The 25,605-nt window shown below is 41.8% G+C and overlaps 1 protein-coding gene across 9 annotated transcripts in view; it reads left to right on the top strand.

The window, feature by feature from the left end:
• tnk2b (tyrosine kinase, non-receptor, 2b) overlaps positions 1 to 25,605 on the top strand; it is a 237,453-nt gene that overhangs the window by 152,870 nt on the left and 58,978 nt on the right. For all 9 annotated transcript variants that reach the window (XM_073041320.1, XM_073041319.1, XM_073041322.1 and 6 more), the window contains exons 2-6: positions 3,329 to 3,506; positions 7,785 to 7,855; positions 12,323 to 12,538; positions 13,622 to 13,774; positions 14,452 to 14,729. In XM_073041320.1, the coding sequence (XP_072897421.1) occupies positions 3,344 to 3,506; positions 7,785 to 7,855; positions 12,323 to 12,538; positions 13,622 to 13,774; positions 14,452 to 14,729 (881 nt within the window). In that variant the 5' untranslated portion in view covers positions 3,329 to 3,343. The remainder of the gene's footprint in view (positions 1 to 3,328; positions 3,507 to 7,784; positions 7,856 to 12,322; positions 12,539 to 13,621; positions 13,775 to 14,451; positions 14,730 to 25,605) is intronic.

Here is a 25,605-nt window from a genome sequence, read left to right as displayed (position 1 = left end):
AGTTCACCTGCACGTTGAAATCCCCCATAACTACTGTGACATTACCTTTGCTACATGCCAATGTTAACTCCCTATTCAACTTGCACCCAACATCCATGCTACTGTTTGGGGGCCTGTAGACAATGCCCATTAGGGTCTTTTTTGCCTTTACTGTTCCTCAGTTCTATCCACACATACTCTACTTCTCCTGATCCTATGTCCCCCCTTGCAAAGGACTGAATCTCATTCCTCACCAACAGGGCCACCCCGCCCCCTCTGCCCACATTTCTGTCCCTACGATAGCACGTATAGCCTTGTACATTCATTTCCCAGGTCTGATCTCCCTGCAGCCATGTCTCCATTATCCCTCCTTATCACTTGTTCCGCCTCACCTTTCTCTACTACACACTTAATATTCCGGAACCGTGTAGTCCCCACCTGTCCTTTATTCTTCATCTCGCTATCCTCTCTCACATTCTGGATCCCTGCCCCCTGCAAATTTAGTTTAAAACCCCCGAGCAGCACTAGCAAACTTTCCTGCAAGAATGTTAGTACTGCTCCAGTTCAGGTGTAAACCGTCCTGTCGGAACAGATCCCACCTTCCCTGGAACAAAGCCCAATTATCTAAAAACCTGAAGCCCTCCCTCCTGCACCATCCTCTCAGCCACGTATTAATCTGTATAATCCTTCTGTTCCTTGCCTCACTCGCACATGGCACAGGTAGCAATCCTGAGATTGTTACCCTGGAGGTCCTGCCCTTCAGCTTCGCACCTAACTCCCTGAACTCACTACGCAGGACCCCCTCACTCATCCTACCCACGTTGTTGGTCCCTACATGGACCACAACATCTGGGTTCTTGCCCTCCCTCTCGAGAATAACCTGCACCTGATCTGAAATGTCCCGGATCCCGGCACCAGGGAGGCAACATACCATCCGAGACTCCCGATCTTCCCCACAAAATCTCCTATCTGCCCCCCTGACTATAGAATCCCCTATCACTACCGCTCTCTTCTCTTCCCTCCTCCCCTTCCTAGTCCTCATGCAGGATCTTCACCCAAAAGATTGGCTTACATCTTTTGCTTCCATGGATGCTGCTTAACCTGCTGAGTTCCTCCAGCATTCTGCTTTTTGTTCCAGATTCCAGCATCTGCAGTCTCCCTTTTCTTCTAAGGAAGAAATCTGTCATTTGTAATGCACCTTTGTAAGCATAAGATAAAGGAGGAAAGCAATAGTATTACAAGGCACAGATGCTGGTTTATTAATGTATATTCTAATGTTTATTACTGTATGTTCGTGGTAAGTTCCACATCCTGTGTGAACTGACCAAAGTTAAGTTTGATGTCATGTGCACAGGTGCAAGTATGCACAGGTACAATGAAAACTTAATTGCAGCAGTATCATATAAGTCTCATTCACAAGGAAAAAATATGCATTTAACATTAATAATTAAATAATAAAACACAATCAGGACCTGCTCTCGGGGCCTTACAACCGGTCACTTTTTGATATCTCAAGGACGTAGCCTGGAAGGCGAGTGCGCCTTCACGGTTCCACATTTTCATTGCTCCGGAGACACGCTCATTCTAGGCTGGTGCCCCTGACTGAAGCATCATGGGAGAGCATGGAACATCGGGAAAACTGGGTTATCTGCCAGGGGTTGTGTGTCCAGAGAGCTACGCCTTTCTGGTGCCAACTCTCTGGGTGCAGAGCTCAGAAAAACTGATGCACCAGACCTTATAAATCAGTGAGTTGTTTGTTATGTCTCCCATCTCATTGTGAAACAGGGACACATCATTCAGGGAGCTAGCAAGCATGTGGTATGTCAAATTACCAGGTGAACGAGTAGTTTTTGGGGTACTGCAAGTCTGTGTCTTTATTGACGCTTGCTGCACGCTTGAGCAAGCTTTTTTTGCTGGAGGGGGTGGTGTTGGAGGCTGCTGATGCTTTTTTTGCTGGAGGGGGTGGTGGTTGTCGTAGCCTTGCTGCTGCTTGTGCGTGGAAGGGGAGAGCTGGGGGGGGCTTTGGGGTTCCAACTTTTAACTGTCATTCATTCTTTGGGATACTCTTCTGTTTTCGTGGATGTTTGCAAAGAAAAAGAATTTCAGGATGTATATTGTATATCCTCTGACATTGTTACAGCTATATAGGACCCTGGTCAGGCCCCACTTGGAGTACTGTGCTCAGTTCTGGTCACATCACTACAGTCAGGATGTGGAAACCACAGAAAGGGTGCAGAGGAGATTTACAAGGATGTTGCCTGAATTGGGGAGCATGCCTTATGAAAATAGGTTGCCTGAACTTGGCCTTTTCTCCATGGAGTGATGGAGGATGAGAGGTGACCTGATAAAGGTGTATAAGATAATGAGAGGCATTGATCATGTGGATTAGAGGCTTTTTCCCAGGGCTGAAATGGCTAACATGAGAGGGCACAGTTTTAAGGTGCTTGGGAGTAGGTACAGGGGAGATGTCAGGGGTAAGTTTTTTACGCAGAGAGTGGTGAGTGCATGGAATGAGCTGCCGGTGACGGTGGTGGAGGTGGATACGATAGGGTCTTTTAAGAGACTCCTGGATAGGTACATGGAGCTTAGAAAAATAGAGGGCTTTGGGTCACCCCAGGTAGTTTCTAAGGTTTGGACATGTTCGGCACAGCTTTGTGGGCCAAAGGGCCAGTATCGTGCTGTAGGTTTTCTATGTTTCTATTAAATGTACCTATTGAAACCTATTGAATTACAGCAAAAACATCCAATTTAGTGTAAAGTGTTCAGAGTATTGCTAAGCTGTAGTGATTTGGATTTTGCTAGTTGATTCACAAACTGAATGGTTGAAGTGAAATAGCTGTTCTTGAGTCTGGTGTTTTTTTGGTACCTTCTGCCTGTTGATAACTGAAGTGATGATATGTTCAGATGCTGGGATCTTTGATGATGGATGTTGTTTTCTGTGCTTGGGGGGGGGGGGGCTGGAGTGTGGAATTGGAAACTCCATTATTTGGAGAAGTATTGATTTCCCTTATCATTTAAGGGAGTTACACTGCTGAGGTAAATTGCTTCAGGGTATTCTAATCAGTCTGATCAGTGCTAATGCCATTGTAAAAACCAGTTCCAACAGTCTTTCAAAGCTATCCAGCAATGCAATAGGCATGACACATTTGTATGACAAGAGTGCCTTGCACCATTCGTCCCTTGTTCGCATTTGTAATACAGTTTGCAAATTAAGTATCCAGATTCCATATTTATTGCAATACATTTTTCATTGAGTAAAACATTTTTTTGCGGGCATGATCCTACATTTTCCTCTGTGTCACATTGTATTTCTAGCCAGTAATCTGATGTGTTTGTGCCTCTCTTCCAGAAGCTCAGTGGGAGCATGCAGTCGGATGAGGGAACAGAGTGGCTTCTTGAACTCCTCACAGAGGTGCAGTTGCAACAGTATTTCCTTCGCATCCGTGATGATCTCAATGTTACCCGGCTCTCTCACTTTGACTATGTGAAAAATGAGGATCTTGAAAAAATTGGAATGGGCCGTCCTGGTAAGGAAAGAGCTTTTCATTGACTTTAGAATTTTACCAAAACAAAAATAGCTCAGAAATGTGTATAAATGTTGAAAGTTTTTTTTAAAAAAAGGAAACAGTATCCACACAAGTCACTATCAGTGGAATATTTTGCATAAATATTTGAAAAATGTAGAATGAGTTAGTATGAAACACTTTTTTGATGCTGTCAGGTACATCAGACCTAAAATCCACTCCACCAGTTATACTATCTGCTTCCACTTAAGTAGCTTTAATATGTCCCAGTTGACAGTTCCAGTACTCTACTAGCTGGGCATGTCTCGTTCAAAACACTGCTGTTCATTCACTAATATTTCCTTTAACTTACTGAAGTGGGACTCCATCCAATTTACCCAGATTGTATCTCTCATCTATGCACTAGAGGCAATTTCTATAAATTTCTGTAGATGTGAAGTGGAGAGTATATTGACTGGCTGCATTACAGCCTGCTATGGAAACACCAATGCCCTTGAATGGAAAATCCTACAAAAAGTAGTGAATACAGCCCAGTCCATCATGGGTAAAGCCCTCCCCACCTTTGAGCACATCCACATGGAGCGTTGTCACAGGAAAGCAGCATCAATCATGAGAGATCCCCCCACCAACCACGTAATGATCTCTTCTTGCTTCTGCCATCACGAAGAAGGTACAGGAGCCGTCCAACTCTCACCACCAGGCTCAGGAACAGTTATCACCCCTCAACCATTAGGCTCTTGAATCAGAGGGGTTAACCACTCAGCTTCATTTGCCCCATTACTGAAATGTTCCCAAACTTATGGATTCACTTTCAATCCATAAATGTTCTCTACTTGTTGCTTATTTATTTATTATTTTTTAAAATTCTCTTTGTATTTGCACAGTTTGTTGTCTTTTGCACTCTGGTTGTCTACCCTGTGGTGCGGTCGTTCATTGATTATATTATAGTTATTGGATTTATTGTCTATGTCTGCATAAAAATGAATCTCAGGGTTTTATAAGATGACACATATATGTACTTTGATAATAAATTTACTTTGAACTTTATAATGGCTAATAAACCTACCAACTAACACATCTTTGGGTTTTTGAAGGAAAGCAAAGTACTTAAGGAAAACCCACACAGAGATGATGTGCTGATTCTGTACAGGCACCACTGTAGGACAGGTTTGACCCTGGTCACTGAAGCTGCGCCTGCAGTTCCAAACCTGTGTGATCCACTTGTTGCCTCTTACACGTTTCCTTCCCAGACTTGGAAACATCTTACAGTCCTACAATCCTGAAAGATCTCTGATTCGACCTCCTTGTTTATCCCTGATTTTGTTCACTCTGTGGTTGACCACTACAGTACTTGTAATTTCCTGAGCCTTATGGTCTGGAAATTTTCTTACCAAATACTGCCATAAAGAATCCATGGCACTAAATGTATGTGTACATGTCAAAGCCAGAAGTAGTGATGTGATATGTAGAGGAAACAAGATAGTGATCAACATCAAGGAGTGAGGATCTGGGAAAGTGTTGGGAGAAAGAATTTCTTGAGAGGCTTTGGGAGCTGAGGCTTTCTTGCACAAGAAGAAGCATTCTCCAAGGAATATTGTTTGCTTCTTTCCATCCCAAGTCAAATGTAATAGCATAGAGTTGTGAATCAACGTGGAATCTTTTGACATTGTTGCACAATAAATTAACTGAACCATCAGGAGAAGTTGGATCTACCCATATGGACAGCTCAGACATTAAAATGCAATCTTGCTTTCATTATTTTAAAAAGCTTGAAGTTAAACCCATTTAATAAAATGAGATAATGCCATTCATCTGCTGCTACCCAAATATGATCCAGCAAAAGCATTCATTTCCTATACAGGATCTTTTCCAGGCTGATGTACGGGTTTTGGTATTTTTGTCATGACAGATAATTAGCATTAGATGACCTTCACATTTGGTGATAACATAAAAGACTGACAGAATTAAGTTGATTGATGTGAAAGTAAATCTGAGCATGTGAGTTGTGCCAGACGCTATTTACATGCTATGTGGCTATTAGAGGCAACACGTTAGCACAACGGTTAGCATAATGCAATTATAGCGCCAGTGACCTGGGTTCAATTCCGTTGCTGTCTGTAAGCAGTTTGTATGTTCTCCCTATGACCACGTAGACCTCTGAATGCTCCAGTTTCCTTCTTGGTTCCAAAGACGTGCAGATAGTAAACTTAGTAGGTAAATTGGTCACGTGGGTGTATTTGGACAGCATAGGTTCACTGGGTCAGAATGACCTGTTACCGTACTGTATCTCTAAATAATCTACAGTGTTTGGAAACCAGATGATAAGGAAGCACTTATTGTGAGCATATTTTAGAATATTTTGAACCTTTTGTGTATAATGAATTATCCAGAAGGTTCCCACTGTATGGACTTTTTGTCTATTTTGTTGTGATAATTATTCTGCAAGTTCGGTTGTTAAATATCTATGCACCGTGAATGTGCTCACTGTCCAGATAAACATTTGTTGAGAGTGTACAAAAGATAATTTATCCAAAAGCTCTGTTGCTTACTCAATAGTGAGAGTAATCTTCTAAAAGTAATTTAGTAATCCCCTCTGAACTGGTTTTCTTTTTTTATACCTGGAGTTGTGAAAATTAGATTAACTTGGGTTTATGTCCTGAAGAGAAAGAAGGGCCAAAAACAGGAATCTTTTCCAGGAGCAGTGCAATAGAAACTGGGCCTAGATATGCTCTCACTGTTGATTTGAGACTGCAGCTCATGGATATGGTGAGGTGCGTATCTGTAACTTCCTGTTGAATATGCAGTAGGTCTCCTGCCATTTTAATAATTAATCCAGATGATGGGGAGTGCAAGCCATTCCAGGAACAACACGCGGCATATCTAGAAATGAGATGTCAACTTGGGGAAGTTGCCGCATCATGTTACATGCAGAATAACAGCAAGCAATAGATGGAACTCAGTGATCCCACAACTATTGGTTTAGATCAAAGTGCTCATCAGGAAGGGAGGGGTTGAGAGCAGGGGTGTGGGAAATGTATTTGATCAGGGCAAGAGCTTTGTGAAAAATGATTGTGAGGAAGAAGTAAAATATTTTGGAGACGCTTGTACAGAAAATATAATTGGTCCAAATATGGCAGATGCTTTCAAAATCCTTTGATTGTCTAAGGCTTGGAGCAACTGCACAGCTTCCTGCATTACAAGCTTTGTTCAAATTACATTCATGTGTAGGTGAAGACAACAAAAATATGGGCATGTTCTGATCCAGTTGGAAGGTAATGGTCTGCTGCACTGTTGCTGTGAATTGTTGTTTTCCATGTTGTTTCAGTTGCACAATCAGAATTCACTTTGACTCCATATCTTACTCACTGGTATCTTCTTAAGATTTGGACTAGATGAGTATTTGATACTTCATCTTATAATATAATTAGAAAATGAATTCTGTTGTACATTTAACACCTCCAGCACCTCAGTTATTTGCAATGCAAGACCTAGTTTGTAATGTAAATTGAGTTCTTCTAGAAATGGTTCTGTGTGCCGTGAATGAGGTAAACATAACAGGAAGGGAACGCTTGGAAAAAGCATAAGACACAAGAGCAGAATTAGGCCATTTAGCCCATTGAGTCTGCTCCGCCATTCCATCGTGGCAGATCTGAGGTCATACAGGCAGTTCAAAGTTCAGCTCCGAAAGAGAAGTCACAGGCTCTTGATTGCGGTGATTGTATCCAAGAAAAAGTGATGAATGCAGTAATTTTTGGTTTTATTTGCCACCCGGAAGTCATTGCTGTGCTTCACCAGTGCCATCTTAAACCAGAAACATTTGCACCACCACCTCAGCTATCAGTCTCTCTCCTCCTCTTTTTCATCCATTGATGTTGCACGAGCTACTGGTCTAGCTATCATGCTACACAGCATTGCACTTACTACCACCTTGATCAATGCATCTCAGATGATGACAAAAATGAAGGAATGGGTCATAAACAGGGAAGTTCAGAGGCATGGGGATGAGGGGAGGAATACAATGTGCAAAGGATGCTATGAGAAAAGATTAAAAAATCTCTTCTAGTGAGAATAAAATATGACAGTCATCCACAGGGACAATAATTTAAGGAGCCAAATGCTTACTTTGAAGTCTGTTGTTAAACACAAGTTCATTATTACCATCAAATCTAGGCAGGTGGATTGACAATTTTAACAATTTGTGCCTGTGTTTATGTCACCAATGATCATTGTGTGGCTTTTATTGAAGTGTTATGAGTTATTAACATTTTTGTGTGTCCGTAGGCCAGAGGCGACTATGGGAGGCTGTAAAACGAAGGCGGGCCATTTGCAAGCGCAAATCCTGGATGAGCAAGGTACATCTGTGATGTTGATGTGTATGATTGTTCCATATACTATAAAATGAGTTCCAAGTCCTGATGAAGAGTCTTGACCCAAAACATTTACTGTTTACTCTTTTCCATCTATGCTTCCTGGCCAGCTGAGTTCCTCCAGCATTTTGTGTGTACTGCTTTGATTTCTGGCATCTGCACATTTTCTCTTTTTGTGATCCAAGTTCTATCTTTTTTCCAAAAATATAATTGTCTTTTTGTTTAGTATGAAAGCAAGTCGGATTTAGATGCCAGTTTTGCAGTCTCTGACATTGTTTTGGATTATCAAAAACTCATCTTAATGTGTGTAGATTGAAGACGAGTTAACGCTTTTGCTTTTGCAATAGTATTAAGATTTGGCTGAAAATAAAATTTCCTTTTGTATCCTTTTATTTGCTCCTTTATTTTAGGTGCAGATTATAAAACGTTGGTGAAATCTCTAACTCTGTATATAGTTACTGAACTTTATGAATGCAGTTGTTCGTTTGTGAGCTGTTCTCTGAAGCATTGCACTCTATTTGAATATTATTACCCAGTTGGTTTGTTTTTTTTTAAAAACTGCAGAATATTTTGGAGTTGATGAAAGTGAACTCCAGTTTGTATGAGTTGTTTGTGCTTTGTACTTAACTATTATCAGCTGTTATTTCCTGGACTGTATTGCTTTCTTGTTATATTGTGCTTGGCCCAGAATTTCCATAGACCTTTGGTTAATATCTGTCTCCCTCTGTTTCTGTGCCAAGGTTACAAACAAACAGGAAATCCAGGATTAAGTATCTTCTAAAATTACAACTGTATATTGCCATTTTTGGTAGCAGTGACAGATAGCATAATCAGCAACTCTAGGTCCTGGTACCAATCAATCAACAAATCACAGCCTCTCCGTGATGAAATCAACACTTGCTTTTATCATTCAGGGTGAATGGAAGTTTCAGAAATTCTTGATAGAGAATGAATGTAAATGAAGATGCCACCTATTTACAGCCATCATTATTTTTAACAAGTAGTCTTTTCCTGTGACAGGACTAAATCTCTTGATCCACCTGTTTGTAACTATAGTCAATTAATGGTGAGCTGAGCTTCATTAGAATGGAATTGTTACCCTTTCAGTGTTTGGAATAGATGGGTTTAATGTGTTTGACCTTTTTTGATAACTCTTGGTTGCAGTGAGTTGCTGGCACAGTTATTTTCATTTGAAGCTGAGTAACCTTCCAGCTTGATATTGCAGTTGAAAGAAGGTCAAGTAACTCTTCACTTTCTGAAAGTAATAATATAGTTGTTAAAGAAGAGTCAGAATCCTCTGCGCTCTTAAATATTTAACTAAGAAAATTCATTTTGATTTTGCTTCCTTTCCATAGGCATTGCCATTCAGTGATAGTGTTAAAATATAAAGAGATAATTATCAAAAAAGCAATGAAGAGCAGTTTTTAATTATTCATTGATAATTGGGATAAAAACTTTGCTATGTGGTGGGTGTTAGCATGCTTTTAAAAGTATGAAGAGCAGATAGTCTGAATGGGGATAAAATTAACCTTGGCAGGATTTGCATAGCAGGTGGCAGCCACCCTGTTATATATCCTGTCTGACTCAATGTTTCATTAATGTCTGTGGCTTGGAAAATAAGGTGGTGTATAAACTGACAACCAATCCACTGCCAGCTATTTTATGCCCTTGGCAAAGCTGAATCTTATCCATTTTCTTCTGTTTAAGATTATCTACAGTATTTTACTGTATGATGAGTCAACAGCCTAAATGACTCCAAGTAGACAACGGAGTTCTGTTTGGGCCCTGCAGATTACATCAGCTTTAACTGTCAATGTGAACAAGTAGCTCTCTTCACATTGAATCACCTTGTTCCTATTTCCTTTCAGTCCTATTGCCTTCACCTGCCTGTGATCTTGAATTTTGCCTTTTTTCAGCATAACTGCCTATTCTGCAAGTCAGTTGTGTAATAAACAACATAGGGTAGTGCAGAACTTGATAGGCCATTTGGCCGCAATGTAATGCCAGTCTTGATCCCAATTTATTGTAACTGTCCTCCTCCTGTGATTTATCCATATCCCTCCATTCCCTTCATATTAATGTGCCAATGAAAGGGTCTCTTAATCTCTACCAAACTGACATCTTCCACTATTGCTCCATGTAACTCATTCTAGGCACCTACCACTGTCTACATTTTATATAAAAAAACTACTTATCTTTCATGTCACTTTTAAATGTGACCCCTCTAACATTAAAAGCATGTTCTCTGGTGTTAAACATTTCTACCCTGGGTAAAATATTTTAACTGCTATGCTATCTATGCTTCATAACTTTTAAAAACCTCTACCAATTCTCCACTCAGCCTCTGATGCTCTAAGAAGAAAAGCCCGATTTTGTCCAACCTTTCCTTGTATAGCTTATATCTGCTAACCCAGGCAGCATCCTGGGAAACCTGTTATGCATCCTCTCCATAGTCCCCACATTCCTTCTATAACGGAGCAACCAGAACTGCATGTAGTACTTCAGCTGTGGTCTTGAATAAAGTTTTATACAGCTGCAATCCTTGTATTTTGTAATTATAATCTTCCAATGGAGAAGTTTCTCTTGTCTCAGTTCTAAATCTGCTTTTGGAGTTTAATGGACAACCCTTTTACTTTGTTGAGTGCCCCATTCACATGAACCCACAGCTACTAGTTGAAAATGAAATGTAATGTAATTGGCCATTTGTTAAATGTACTATTATTTTAACAAGGCCACCTATTGACACTGAACCGCCTACGCCATTCCACAATAATGCTTGGTATAATGAACATTGAGAAAAGAAGCTACTATTATTAAATATGCTTTATATTTGGTAAATATTTCTGTGCACATTCATATTACAGCACAAGTAGAAACAAGAGTAGGCCATGAGACTCCTCATGCCTGCTCTGCTATTCAAAAAGATCATGGCTGTTCTTGTTATTTAGCAGTATTTTCCACAGTCATATCTTCTCTGATTTGCTTAGTATTTAAAATTTATCAGTTTATCTTAATTTAGCTGAAGAGACTCTACTGCCCTTGTGGGTTGAGAATTCCGAAGGTTTATATCTGTGGATGAAGATGTTCCTGTCATTTGAATAGGCAGTCCCCATTTTAATACTGTCATCCACTAGTTCTAGACATAGCATTCAAGGGAAATATAGATCCTTCATCGTGTAAGGAAACGTATGTGATTTATCTCCTCAAGACTGCTCTCCCTTTCAATAAGATCAAGTTTGATTTTCCTCAACATCATTCACTTGACGTGCCTTTATTTCGTTTGATTTCCCCAATATCCAGAAATCTCTTCATCCAAACAAGTAATCTGAATAACACATAAACCCATCCTTGTTTTGAGAATAATTAATGACTACCTGCTGCAGTATTCAGTGGTGCAGTAACAGTGCAATCCCTCGAGCCGAGTATAATGTTTTCCTAAGGGGCTGTCTGTTGGTGGGTCCTCGCGTGGCTGTAAAAGCTGATCCATAATCCACATATTCTGGTCCACTGTGGGCAAGAGTAAGTGGTGGCTGTGGTTAGTGGTTGGTTCCTTTGGTTGTTCACTGCAGCCTTTCTGGGGTGTAGTGTTCCAAATTTCACCTCACTGAGTGAAAAGTTTTCTTCATTTATGTCCTAAATGGCCTCTACCTTATTTTGAGAACCCTCATCCTTTAGTGGAACACTTCTGGTAAGATGGCAGCACGGTCCATCACAGCAGTTTCTGTGGGGTCAAATAGAAGTGTTATAGTCTTTTATAAATGTATGTTTTAATGATAACAAGACCCTGCTGAACATTAAGAACTTAAAGCGTTGCAGGTCTAACCAATCAGTATGTTGCTCGTGAGTGGAGAAACTAAAGGAGCTGGACTTTGTGCAGATCATGCTACGGCCTGCATCAGAGAGGCCTTGGAGGAGTCAGTGTGCGAAGGCGGCATGCAGTCTAATAGCAAGTGATCAACTTAGTACTTTTCTTGTCTCTTATCCCATCACGACTTTATTGATGTAGAATCCTTCACGTCCGATTTGCTGATTTATTGGTGGACTGCAGGGGAGCTGTGTGGCCTCGGTTGTAGCAGGGATTAGGCCACAAGCTACAGTGTTGTCTGTTTACAGCTGCCCGGAAGAGAGTTGGTGTACTCCATTGGAGGTGGTGTGGCCCAGCATCCAAGCTGCTGCCCCTCCCCAATTGCAGAAGACAAGCAATATTGCGTTTGACTGCAGTATACTGCAACATTCATGGACTCAGGGTCTTGGACTTTTTTTTTGGGTAACTGTAATTTTGCTGATATCTTATATGTGCTATATATGTATTTTGCTGTGTGTGGCTGTTGGTACTGTGTTTTGCACCTTGGTCGCAGAGTGACACTGTTTCGCTTGGTTGTATTCATGAATTGCTGAATGACAATTAAACTTGAGCATGAACTTTTCATTATTCTCACTGTACATTTTTAGGTGTTTAGTGGAAAGCGACCAGAGTCAGAATTCCAGCCTCAGCCAGGAACAACATTTCGCAAATTACCAACTCCTCCACCACCACCGCCACCTGAAGGAAATCAGTCACTGACCTGTTTGATTAGTGAGAAAGATCTAACACTTCATGAGAAACTGGGCGATGGATCCTTTGGGGTAGTCAGACGGGGTGACTGGCAGTCACCTTCTGGTAAAGTTGTAAGTATGGATTTATGAAGTGATGAATTTTCAAACCAGATTGAAATTTTAAAAAAGCAGTGGCTGAAACTAATCAGAATACAATTGTTTTTCTGCATTATTAATGTAAACCCTGTTTATTGTATTACTAGGTCATGTGTATCCTAATCTTTAACGTTTCTGCATTTAATTTTCCTCCAATGTCTTTTTCCCTGCAAGTTTCCAGACCCATACAAATTTCTCCTCACTTGCTCTTGTTCTCTTTTCCCATCTTAGCTTATTGCCGAGGACTATTCTCATTAACGTTCTTTCATTCCAACCTCACTTCGCAATGCAGCTTCCAGGGGATCAGCATGGAGATTGTTGCAATCCAAGACTATTCATCCACTTGCAGTCAAAATTTTTTTCAACTGCTACCCCAGGAAATTTAGACCAATATTGAGAACCTGATGGAAGTGTAGCTCTGGGTGGAGTAGTTTGCCCCTTAAAGTCTTCTTACATAGTTATACCTCCCCCTCCTTGCAAAACCTCAGGATTTGTGACCATGATTAACAAATCCTAAGCTTACTTGTATGATAGAGATGTGAAAAGTTATCTATATCAGGAAAGACTGAACAAACTGGAGAACTTCTGAACTAAATGACTTCTGCTACTGTGTAGAGTTGGAAATAATTCTACATATGGGTAAAATCAGAATCAGGGCCTATAAATGATCACTGCTAAATGGATTTACACAATTTGAAGCTTTACCCAGTCAAGGTTGAAACTCACCATCAAAATAAGGTAAGTAGCTTAGTGACATTTAAGAAGAGCTAAGGTTGTGTGTAGCACAGGTACTTTTGTGTAGTACAGTTGCTTGTGGGGACCTTTTGGTGTAAGTGGGCTATGTCTTCTACTATCTAAAGCAGATAGAAGTCCCAAGTATAGTGGGAATTAATTTCTTTTTTTCAGTTTGTCTTGGGAATGAGTTTTGTTATATTGTGATATCTTTGGGTTTAGTTGTTGTTGCTGTATTATTCCATGTTTATAGGGAGACTAGACACTTCTGGATTTGCAGCTTGAAATGGCAGATGGTAATTGAAGCTAACTTGTTCTTTTTACCAGATGAACGTGGCTGTGAAGTGCTTGAAAACAGATGTATTAAATCAACCCGATGCACTAGATGATTTTATACGAGAAGTCAATGCCATGCATTTTCTGGATCATCTCAATCTTATCCGTCTATATGGTGTAGTTCTAACCCATCCAATGAAAATGGTGAGAAGCAATTTAGAAAGTTAGGCAGAAGTTACATTATTTCTTTTGTTCCCCATTTTTGCTTTGCTTCCTTTACAATTGCCCTTTTTTAAAAAGATTTCCATTGGTCATGGTGGTATGTGTAGCTTCTGTCACAAAATGCCTGTAGTTTTCCACTGCAAGCATTGACAGGATTAGGCCTATGCTGGTAACAGCAGAGCAGCTGCAATCTCCGTTCCCACTCACACATCCTGATAATGTGTCTGAATTGCAAGTTCAGCAGTGTAAGGTTTCCATTTTCATCATTTATGGTCTCTCTGAGTACGTTGCCAAATTAATACCAGTTGGATTTAATTTGAAACAGTTTAGTCCTGTGGATTTGTGTCCATTGAGACTGACTAGAAACTGGACAAACTCATCAGTGGAGGGTGGGAACATTGATTTTCTCTGCTGAGAATAAAAGTCATGTCACAGAGGTTACTAGGCAAACTTCATTTTTACTCTTTGGAATGAGGGGACTGCATGATTTCAGACTCACAAATAAAATTACGCTGCATTGCTTTTCTCTTTTTATGTTAAGTACAGTATGATGGAATGAGCAGCCCTGAAAATCTGTACTTTTATAACTGTTGCACTTGCTGTCAGACCAAATACAGTAGTATTAGACAGATCTCTTTTCATAGTTTTAATCGTTTTAGGTTACTGAATTGGCTCCACTTGGTTCTTTACTGGATCGCCTGAGAAAAAACCAGGGCTACTTTCTCATTTCAACACTATGCCAGTATGCAGTACAGATAGCAAATGGCATGGCTTACCTCGAGTCTAAACGCTTCATTCATCGAGACCTGGCAGCTAGAAATATCTTACTGGCCTCAAATGAGTTGGTGAAAATTGGAGATTTTGGACTCATGAGAGCTCTTCCACAAAACGATGATCATTATGTCATGCAGGAACATCGCAAGGTTCCTTTTGCCTGGTATGTATTGGAAACCATTTACACCAAAATATCCTGTGATTGTAATGGCTGTCGATACTGTCACGAGACATTCTGTTCTAACTTGGTAGGGTGAAGACTTTTTCATGTTATGCTAACTGTATAATGTCTATCTGTTCTGACTACTTAGTGACGTTGCATGTATCTTGTTGTTTGAGGTGGAACGTGGAGTGTTTATTCCAACTGTAGTGATGTTGTGCACCTCTATCTAACTGTGTAGTAGAATGCTTGTGCTGATGAGGAAAGGGCAGTGATACTGTACCATGCTAATTTTATTATCAAAATTGTTCTATAAGAATGTTGTAGTGAGTATTTTCTGTCATTATACTTTGCAGTGCCAGTTAGAGAGAGAGAGAGAGGGGCACAAGACCATTAAACATGGAGAATAATGGGCAGAATGGTAGTGTTGCAGTTAGTGTGATGCTATTACAGCTCAATGTGTTCAATCTCAGCATTCTCTGTAAGGAGTCCGTACGTCCTCCCTATGGAAGCTATGGGTATTCTCCGGGTCCTCTAGTTTCCTCCCATAGTCCAAAGACGTTCTGTTTAGTAGATGGTTTGGCCATTGTAAATTATCTTGTGATTAGGTTAAGGTTAAATTGGGTTGTAGGGGTTGCTGGGTTGTGTGGATCAAAGGGTTGGAAGGCTTTATTAAACACCATATCTCTAAAAATAAACAAGTCCATTGAGTCTGCTCTGCCATTCAATGATTTTCCCTCTCAACCTCATTCGTTGTGTGTGTGCGTATATGTAGACATGCACACGCACACACACAATTAGCAGGAAGTTGGATTGGGAAGTTTTTTTAAAACCAACAGAAGGCAGACAGGGAGACAGATTCTGGAAAGGTGTAATAACGACAGGGTTGTTGTGGTGGGAGCTTTTAATTTCCCAAATATCGATTGGCATCTCCCTAGAATAAGGGGTTTAGATGGGGTGGAGTTTGTTAGGTTTGTTTGGGAAGGTTTCTTGACATAATATGTAGATAAGCCTACAAGAGGAGAGGCTGCATTTGATCTAGTATTGGGAAATGAACCTGGTCAGGTGTTGGATCTCTCACTGGGAGAGCATTTTTGAGATTGTGATCACAATTCTATCTCCTTTACCATAGCATTGGAGATGGATAGGAACAGACAAGTTAGGAAAGCATTTAATTGGAGTAAGGGGAAATATGAGGCTATCAGGCAGGGAATTGGAAGCATAAATTGAGAACAGATGTTCTCAGGGAAATGTACAGCAGAAATGTGGCAAATGTTCAGGGGATATTTGTGTGGTGTTCTGCATAGGTACGTTCCAATGAGACAGTGAAAGGATGGTAGTGTGCAGGAACCATGGTGTACAAAATCTGTTGTAAATCTAGTCAAGAAGAAAAGAGCTTACAAAAGGTTCAAAGCACTAGATAATGATAGAGATCTAGAAGACTATAAGGCTAGCAGGAAGGAGCTTAAGAAAGAAATTAGGAGAGCCAGAAGGGGCCATAAGAAGGCCTTGGCAGAAAGATTAAGGAAAACCCCACGGCATTCTACAAGTATGTGAAGAGCAAGAGGATAAGACATGAGAGAATAGGACCAATCAAGTGTGACAATGGAAAAGGGTGTATAGTGGAAGAGGAGATAGCGGAGGTACTTAATAAATACTTTGCTTCAGTATTCACTGTGGAAAAGGATCTTGGTGATTGTAGGAATGACTTACAGCAGACTGAAAAACTTGAGCATGTAGATGTTAAGGAACAGGATGTGCCAGAGCTTTTGGAAAGCATCAAGCTGGTGAAGTCACCGGGACCAGACGAGATGTACCCCAGGCTACTGTGGGAGGCAAGGGAGGAGATTGCTGAGCCTCTGGTGATGATCAATGGGGACGGGAGAGGTTTAGGAGGATTGGAGGGTTGCAGATGTTATTCCCTTATTCAAGAAAGGGAGTAGGGATAGCCCAGGAAATTATAGGCTAGTGAGTCTTACTTCAGTGGTTGGTAAGTTGATGGAGAAATTCCTGAAAGGCAGGATTTATGAACATTTGGAGAGGCATAATGTGATTAGGAGTAGTCAGCATGGCTTTGTAAAAGGCAGGTCATGCCTTACGAGCCTGATTGAATTTTTTGAGGATGTGACTAAACACATTGATGACGGTAGAGCAGTAGATGTAGTGTATATGGATTTCAGCAAGGCACTTGATAAGGTACATCATGCAAGGCTTACTGAGAAAGTAAGGAGGCATGGGATCCAAGGGGACATTGCTTTGTGGATCCAGAACTGGTTTGCCCACAGAAGGCAAAGAGTGGTTGTAGATGGGTCATATTCTGCATGGAGATCAGTCACCAGTGGAGTGCCTTAGGGATCTGTTCTGGGACCCTTACTCTTCGTGATTTTTATAAATGACCTGGATGAGGAAGTGGAGGGTTGGGTTAGTAAGTTTGCTGCTGACACAAAGGTTGAGGGTATTGTGGATAGTGTGGCCTGTCAGAGGTTACAGCAGGAGATTGGTAGGATGCAAAACTGGGCTGAGAAGTGGCAACTGAAGTTGAACCCAGATAAGTGTGAGGTGGTTTGTTTTGGTAGGTCAAATATGATGGCAGAATATAGTATTAATGGTAAGATTCCTGGCAGTGTGGAGCCTCAGAGGAATCTTGGGGTCCGAGTCCACAGGACACTCAAAACTGCTGCACAGGTTGACTCTGAGGTTAAGAAAGCATACGATGCATTGGCCTTCATCAGTCATGGGATTGGGTTTAAGAGCTGAGAGATAATGTTGTAGCTATATAGGATCCTGGTCAGACGCCACTTAGAGTACTGCGCTCTGTTCTGGTCGCCTCATTACAGAAAGGATGTGGAAACCATAAAAAGGATGCAAAGGAGATTTACAAAGATGTTGCCTGGATTGGGGAGCATGCCTTATGAGAACAGTTTGAGTGAACTCGGCCTTTTTAACTTGGAGCAATGGAAGATGAGAGGTGGCTTGATAGAGGTGTACAAGATAATAAGAAGCATTGATCATGTGGATAGTCAGAGTTTTTTCCCAGGGCTTAAGGTGCTTGGAAGTAGGTACAGAGGAGATGTCAGGGGTAAGTTTTTTACATAGAGAGTGGTGAGTGCGTGGAATGGGCTGCCGGTGATGGTGGTGGAGGTGGATACGATAGAGTCTTTTAAGAGACTCCTGGATAGGTACATGGAGCTTAGAAAAATAGAGGCCTATGGGTAACCCTAGGGAATTTCTAAGGTAAGGACATGTTCAGTACAGCTTTGTGTGCTGAAGGGACTGTATTGTGCCATAGGTTTTCTATGTTTCTAGAAGGCAACTAAAAAGTCATTCAGGTATGGCTGAAATATGAAAGTAAGCTAGTCAATAATATTAAAGAGGATATCAGAATTTTCTTCAGATACATAAAGTATAAAAGAGATGTAAGAGTGGAAATTGGGCTGCGGGAAAATGATGCTGGAGAGGTAGTAATGGGGGAGAGGGAAATGGCAGATGAACTGAATAAGTATTTTGTATTAGGCTTCACTGTGGAAGACACAAGAAGTATGGTGGAAGTTGTAGGTGTCAGGGATCATGAAGTGTGTGAAGTTACCACAAGTAGAGAAAAGGTTCTTGGGAAACTCAAAGGTCTGAAGATAGATAAGTCACCTGAACTGGATGGTGTACACCCCAAGGTTTAACTTGGTGGTTGAAGAGATTGCAGAGGTATTAGTAATGAAATTTGAAGAATTACTAGATTCAGGAATGGACTGAGAAGACTGGAAAATTGTAAATGTCACTTCAAGAGGGGCAGAAGAAAGGAAACTATAGGCCAGTTAGTCTGACCTCAGTGGTTGGGAAGATGTTGGAGTCAATTATTAAGGGTGAGGTCTCAGGATACTTGGAGGTTCATGATAAAATAAGATGTAGTCAGTATGGTTTCCTTAAGGGAAAAACTTGCCTTACAGATCTGTTGGAATTCTTTGAAGAAATAACAAGCAGGATAGACAAAGGAGAATCGGTTAATGTTGTGTACTTGGATTTTCAGAAGGCCAATACATGAGGCTGGTTAACTAGCTATGAGCCCATGGTATTATTACAGGAAAGATTCTAGCATGGGTAAAGCGATGTCTGATTGGTAGGAGGCAAAGAGTGGGAATAAAGGGAGCCATTTTGGGTTGGCTACCAGTGACTATTGGTATTCCACAGGGGTCTATATTGGGACCGATTCTTTTTACATTATATGTAAATGATTTGAATGTTAGTGGCTTTGTTACAAAGGTTGCAGATGATATGAAGATAGTTGGAGGGGCAGGTAGTTTTGAGGAAGTAGAGAGACTACAGAAGGACAGACTGATCAGGAGAATGGGCAAAGAAGTGGTAGATGGAATACAGTGTCATGAACTGTCTGGTTATGTACTTTGGTAGAAGAAATTAAAGCATTGGCTATTTTCTAAATGGAGAGAAATTGCCAAAAAACTGAGGTGCATAGGGCTTGGGAGTCCTTGTGCAGAATTCCCTAAAGGTTAATTTACAGTTTCAGTCTGTGGTGAGGAAGACAAATGTGATGTTAGCAATCATTTCAAGAGTAATAGAATATAAAAGCAAGGATGTAAAGCACTGGTGAGGCCTCACTTAGAGTATTGTGAGCAGTTTTGGGCCCCTTATCTTAGAAAGTATGAGCTGAAATTGGAAAGGGTTCAAAGGAGGTTCACAAAAATGATTCCAGGATTGAACTACTTGTCATATGTAGAGTGTTTGATGGCTCTGGGCCTGTATTGTTATGAAGGTGATGCAACTCTGAGGGGCCGAAGGGTACAAAGTCGCCCCCTCCTTTGTGAGAATCGCAAGATCGCTATTAATTCGGGTCTGGGACCCAGGAAATGAGAGAGGGACGTCCAGAATACACAAGGTTTGGAATGTGTCCTGACCTCAGCGAAACGGAACTGCTGATAACGGCCATTGCCTCTTGGAGACGGAATTGTGTATTGACTACTGTACTATTCATTGAAACCCCTCAGGGGACAACCAGAGTGGGCTGGTTGAGGGATTGCATCATCCCAACCTGAATGACATCTGAGACCCCGTGAGTAAGGATAAAAGAGGGTCTGGGGAACAACCCCTTGAGACGCACCAGGAGAAACGCTAAAAATCCCGTGACAGCGTTTACTAGCGACAGCCGGTGGGGGGCTCGTGTGCGTCCTCCCTTGCCAGGGTGGCGGGCTCATCACGGAAGAACGGCTTAGCTAAAGGATAGGCCACAAGTGAACGGCCACACCAACGAGACTCCGACGGATCGAAATCATAAAAGGAAAATCGGCAAGTTTTTCTCCCAAATCTCTCTCTCTCCAACCATTGCAAACACAGTGGTCCCCAAAGGCTGCAGCCTGCATGAATTGAGTGAACTTTATATTTCCATCGGACAATACATTATCCCCTAGACAACGATAGAGCTTATTTCTTATTGGTTATTATTATACCCGCACTTTTAGATTTAGTATTGACGACGTATATTATCTGTATATTTGCATTGATATTATTTTTGTGTATTTTTGCTAATAAATACTGTTAAAAATAGTATCATCAGACTTCAACAGACATCTCCATCTTTGCTGGTAAGTGACCCAGTTACAGGGTTCGTAACAGTATTCACTAGAATTCAGACAATGAGAGGTGACCTAATTGAAACCTATCGAATGGTGAAAGGTCTTGATAGAGTGGATGTGGAGAGGATGTTCCTATGGTGGAAGAATCTAAAACCAGAGGACACAGCCTTAGAATGGAGGGGTTGATAGATACTTGATTGGTCAGGGCATGAAGGGATATGAGGAGAAGGCAGGAAAAGGGCTGAAAGGAAAATTGGTTCAGCCATGATTAAAAGGCGGATCAGACTCATTGGACCAAATGCCCTAATTCTGGTCCAAAATTTTATGGTCTTATGGACCTCTGAAATCAAAGTTGGAAAATGCTGTACTGTATATAGCAACTTCCAAGGAGAGGAAAGCATTAATGTTTCAAGACAAGTTTTTACTGGCAGAAAAAGTTAGAAATGAAACTTTAAAATGCTGAAGAAAGTGAAGCTATAGAGAGAGAAAATGATAAAGTACTGGTGGTTGAGGGTGTGGAAAGGTGGGTTAGTGGATGGAGCTAATGATCACCCTTGCTGCTTGGGAAAAGTAACTGTTTTTGAGTCTGGTGCTCTTGGTGTGGATGCTACTTAGTCTCTTCTCTGATGGGAGTGGGGCAGAGTATTCCTGGGCAGGGTGGATGTGATCTTCATGATGTTACTAGCCCCTTTCTGGCACCTTTCTGTATATATGCCCTTGACAGCTAAGCTGCTGCCTGTGATGCACTGGGCAATTTTGACTACCCATTGTAGAGCCTCCTGTCTGCCACAGTGTAGTTTCAGTATCAGCAGTGATATAGGTTGTCAGGATGTTCTTTGCGCATCTGTAGAATGACCCCAGTGTGGATGTGCCACGTCCAGCTCTCTTCAACCTCTTCAGAAAGAAGAAGCATTGGTGAGCATTCTTGACTGTAGGATGCGTTCTGGGACTATGAGTGGTTTTGTGTGATCTACACTCCCAGGAGTTTGAAACTGCTTGCAGTTTCCACTGCTGCACTGCCAATGTAAAGAGGGTCGTAAGTGAAGCAAGTTCTCCTGATGTCTATAACCATCTCTTTTGTCTCGTTCAGAGTAAAATTTATTATCAGAGTACATACATGTCACCACATACAACCCTGTGATTCTTTTCTTTCTCTTAGCAAATCTTAGCAATTAAGAATCTTAGTGATTCTTAGCAAATCTATAGAACAGTAAGGAAGAGGGTATTTTCCTGGCACCAGCCCTCAGGTTCTTCCACCTCCTCTCTGTAGGCCGTCTCATCATTGTTAGTGATGAGCCCCACTGCCATTGTGTCATTGGTTAAATTAATGATATGATTGCTTGGGAGTTTGGCTGTGCAGTCGGGTGAGCAGAGTGCACAGCAATGGGCTCAACACACAGCCCTGGTAGGCAGAGGCACCTTGTTGAGGATGATGGAGAGGAAGGAGCAGTTTGCATCCTGACCATCTGAGGTCTGTTCGTTACGAAGTCTAACCCCCAGTTGCATGGTGGAGTGTTTAGATTGAATGAAGGGGTATCATGGGAGAACATGAGAGACAAAGTGATATCAGTGACATTGATGCTGAATAAGAGAGCATCATGAATGTGCAATACTTAAAGCTGATCTGATGGGAGACCTAAATAGGAGACGACTAAGAACAGGAGAAGGCAGGAGGGGTAAGAGATAGCAAAGGCTGTAAAAGTTGAAAATCTGCAAGTAAGATTCAAAGACTAAAAGTATATTTATTATCATAGTATGTATTACAGAATATATCCCTGAGATTCGTCCTCCCACAGTCAGCCACGAAACAAAGAAATCACCCTGGAATCCATTCAAGAAAACATCAAACACCAAACGCACCAAAAAAAAGAACAAATAGTGCAAATGGCAAAAAGCAAGTGAACAACACATAGAATATCAAACATCCAGAGGTCCAATCAGCATTGGGAGCAAAGCACTTCAAAAAGGTTGGCGAAGCTAGTATAAAAGGAGAGCTTCACAGGCATTCGGACATTCCAGAGGTCCAATCAGCATTGGGAGCAAAGCACTGCGAATTAAAGAAAAGTACTGAAGGGCAAGCAGGGTGGCCATTATCAGGGCAGCCATTGTTGGAGTAGTCCAGTGATGAGAGTAGGAGCATCAAGCTTTGACTCGAGGCTTCGACGAGAAGAGGCTATGGCAGTAGAATGCTCCTCCGGTAGGATGTGCAAATTCATGGAACCTGATAGTCTCCCTGATGACTACATCTGCGGAAGTGCAGCCAGCTTCAGCTCATGAGAGAGCGCATTCAGGAGCTGCAGTTGGAGTTGGGTGAACTTAAGATCATCTGGGAGGCAGAGCAATTGACTTTTGAGCAGGTGGTTACACCCAGGGTGCAGAATTCGGGGAATAGATGGATGAACACCGAGAGAGGTAAAGGGAGAAGGAAGTCAGTGCAGGGTTCCCGTGTGGCCATTCTCCTCAGCAACAGGTATGCCCCTTTGGATACTGCTGAGGGGGTGACCTTTCTGGGCAAGGAAGCAGCAGCCTGACCAATAGCACTGTGGTTGACTCCGAGCCTCAGAAGGGTAGGATGAAGTCAAGTGGAGCAGTAGTCATAGGAGACTCAATAGTTAGGGGGGGATACTGCAACAGCAAAAGGGATGCCAGGATAGTGTGTTGCCTCCCATGTGCTAGGGTCCTGGATGTCTCTGTGCGGTTGCAGAATATTCTTGAAGGGTAGGGTGAGCATCCGGAGGTTGTGGTACATGTTGGTACCAATGACCTAGGCAAGAGAGGGGTAGAGGTCCTGCATAGTAAATCTAGGGAGTTAGAAGGAGGCTGAAGAGCAGGATCTCCAAGGTGGTAATCTCTGGATTAATCCCAGTGCCACAAGCTGGGGAAGGTCAGAATAAGAAGATAGTGCAGATGAATGAGTGGCTGAGGAGATGGTGCAGGAGACAGAGTTTTGAGCTCTTGGGTCATTGGAACCTTTTCTGGGGAAGTGGTAACCTGTGTAAGTGGAACCAGATGCACCTAAATTGGAGGAAAACCAATATCCTGGGAGGGAGGTTTGCTAATGCTATTGGGGAGAGTTTAAACTAGATTTACAGGGGGCTGAGAACTGAAGTGAAGAGGCAGAGGATGGGGCAGTTGGCACACAAGTAGTGACAGCTTATAGGGAGTTCATGAGGAAGGATAGGCAGATAATGGAGCAAAGAAGCACTCAGCCAGATGGTTTGAGATGTGTCTATTTTAATGCAATGAGTATCATAAGCAAAGCGGGTGAATTTAGAGCATGGATCAATACGTGGAACTATGATGGTGTGACCCTTACAGAAACTTGGATGATTCAGAGGCGGGAATGGCTGCTGAGTGTTCCAGATGTTTCAAAAAGGACGGGGAGGGAGGCAAAAGAGGTGTGGGTTAATCAGGAATAGTATCATAGCTGCAGAAAAGGAGAAAATCATAGAGGGATTGTCTACTGAGCCATTGTGGGTGGGAGTCAGAAGCAGGAAGGGGGCAATAACTCTGCTGGGTGTTATTTATAGATTCCCCCAAATAGTAACAGTGACCTCAAGGAGCAGAGAGGGAGGCAAATACTGGAACGGTGCAATAATAATAGGGTTGTTGTGATGGATGATTTTAACTTTTCCTAATTTTGATTGGCATCTCCTTAAAGCAACGGATTTAGATGGGGCGGAGTTTGTTAGGTGTGTTCAGGAAGATTCCCTGATGCAATATGTAGATAAGCTAACTAGAAGAGAGGCTGTACTTGTTTTGATATTGGGAAATGAACCTGGTCATGTGTCAGACCTCAACAGGATGCAGAACTAGGCTGAGAAGTGGCAGATGGAGTTCAACCCAGATAAGTGTGAAATAGTTCATTTTGGTAGGTCAAATTTGAAGACAGATTATAATATTAATGGTAAGACTCTTGGCAGTGTGGAGTATCTGAGAGATCTTGGGGTTCGTGTCCATAGGATACTCAAAACTGCTGCACAGGTTGACAGTTTTGTTAAGAAGGTGTTCGGTGTGTTGGCATTCATCAACCATGGGACTGAGTTCAAGAGCCGTGAGGTAATGTTACAGCTATATGAGACCTTAGTTAGACCCTACTTGGAGTGCTCTGTTCAGTTCTGGCCATCTCATTATGGGAAGGATGTGGATGCTATAGAGAGAGTGCAGAGGAAATTTACAAGGATGTTGCCTGGATTGAAAAGCGTGCCTTATGAGAATAGGTTGAATGAACTTAACCTTTTCTCCTTGGAGCAACAGAGGGTGAGAGGTGATCTGATAGAGGTGTATAAGATGATGAAAGCCATTAGGGTTATATTATATTTGAAAGAAGTAGTAGTAAAGGAGTAGTTTAATGAACTGTCAGCAGCGCGTCGCCATTGGTTGCATTATTTGCTGTCCCCATTGGTTGCATTGTTTGCTGTCACCATTTTGACTGAGATGAAGCAGAAAATTCTCAAGGCACAGCAGGCACATACGGAGAAAAGAATGGAGGTGATGTTGTAGGTTGCTGACCTTCAGCAGAACCAGCCATTTCTGGTGGAAAAGCTGATAACCTCAAATTTGGTGTTGTGTTCCAACAGCAATAATGTGCCTATTGAGAAAATGAGGTTCAGTCCCTTAAGACTAATATTCAAAGTACATTCATTATCAAAAGAATGTATGAATTATACAGCCTTAAGATTTGTCTGCTTACGGACAGCCACAAAGCTCCCATCTCCCACCCCCCATCCTCATTGCATTCTACAGGGATTGTATTGAGAGCATCCTGAGCAGCTGCATCACTGCCTGGTTTGGAAATTGCACCATCTTGGATCGCAAGCCTCTGCAGCAGATAGTGAGGTCAGCTGAGAAGATCATCGGGGTCTCTCTTCCTGCCATTACGGATATTTACACTACACGCTGCATCCGCAAAGGAAACAGCATTATGAAAGATCCCATGCACCCCTCATACAATCTCTTCTGCTGTCTGGGGAAAGGTTCCGAAGCATTTGGGCTCTCACGGCCAGACTATGTAACAGTTTCTTCCCCCAAGCTATCAGACTCCTCAATACCTGAAGCCTGGACCGACACCTTGCCCTATTGTCCTGTTTATTATTTATTGTAATGCCTGCACTGTTTTTGTGCACTTTACGTAGTCCTGTGAAGGTCTGTAGTCTAGTGTAGCTTTCTCTGTGTTGTTTTTTTTTACGTAGTTCAGTCTAGTTTTTTGTACTGTGTCATGTAACACCATGGTCCTGAAAAATGTCTTGTTTTTACTGTGTACTGTACCAGCAGTTATGGTCGAAATGACAATAAAAGTG

This window comes from Hemitrygon akajei, chromosome 3 (assembly GCF_048418815.1).
Source record: "Hemitrygon akajei chromosome 3, sHemAka1.3, whole genome shotgun sequence".
In the NCBI taxonomy this organism is placed as follows: domain Eukaryota; kingdom Metazoa; phylum Chordata; class Chondrichthyes; order Myliobatiformes; family Dasyatidae; genus Hemitrygon; species Hemitrygon akajei.
This window is presented reverse-complemented; position numbering and strand designations above follow the sequence as displayed.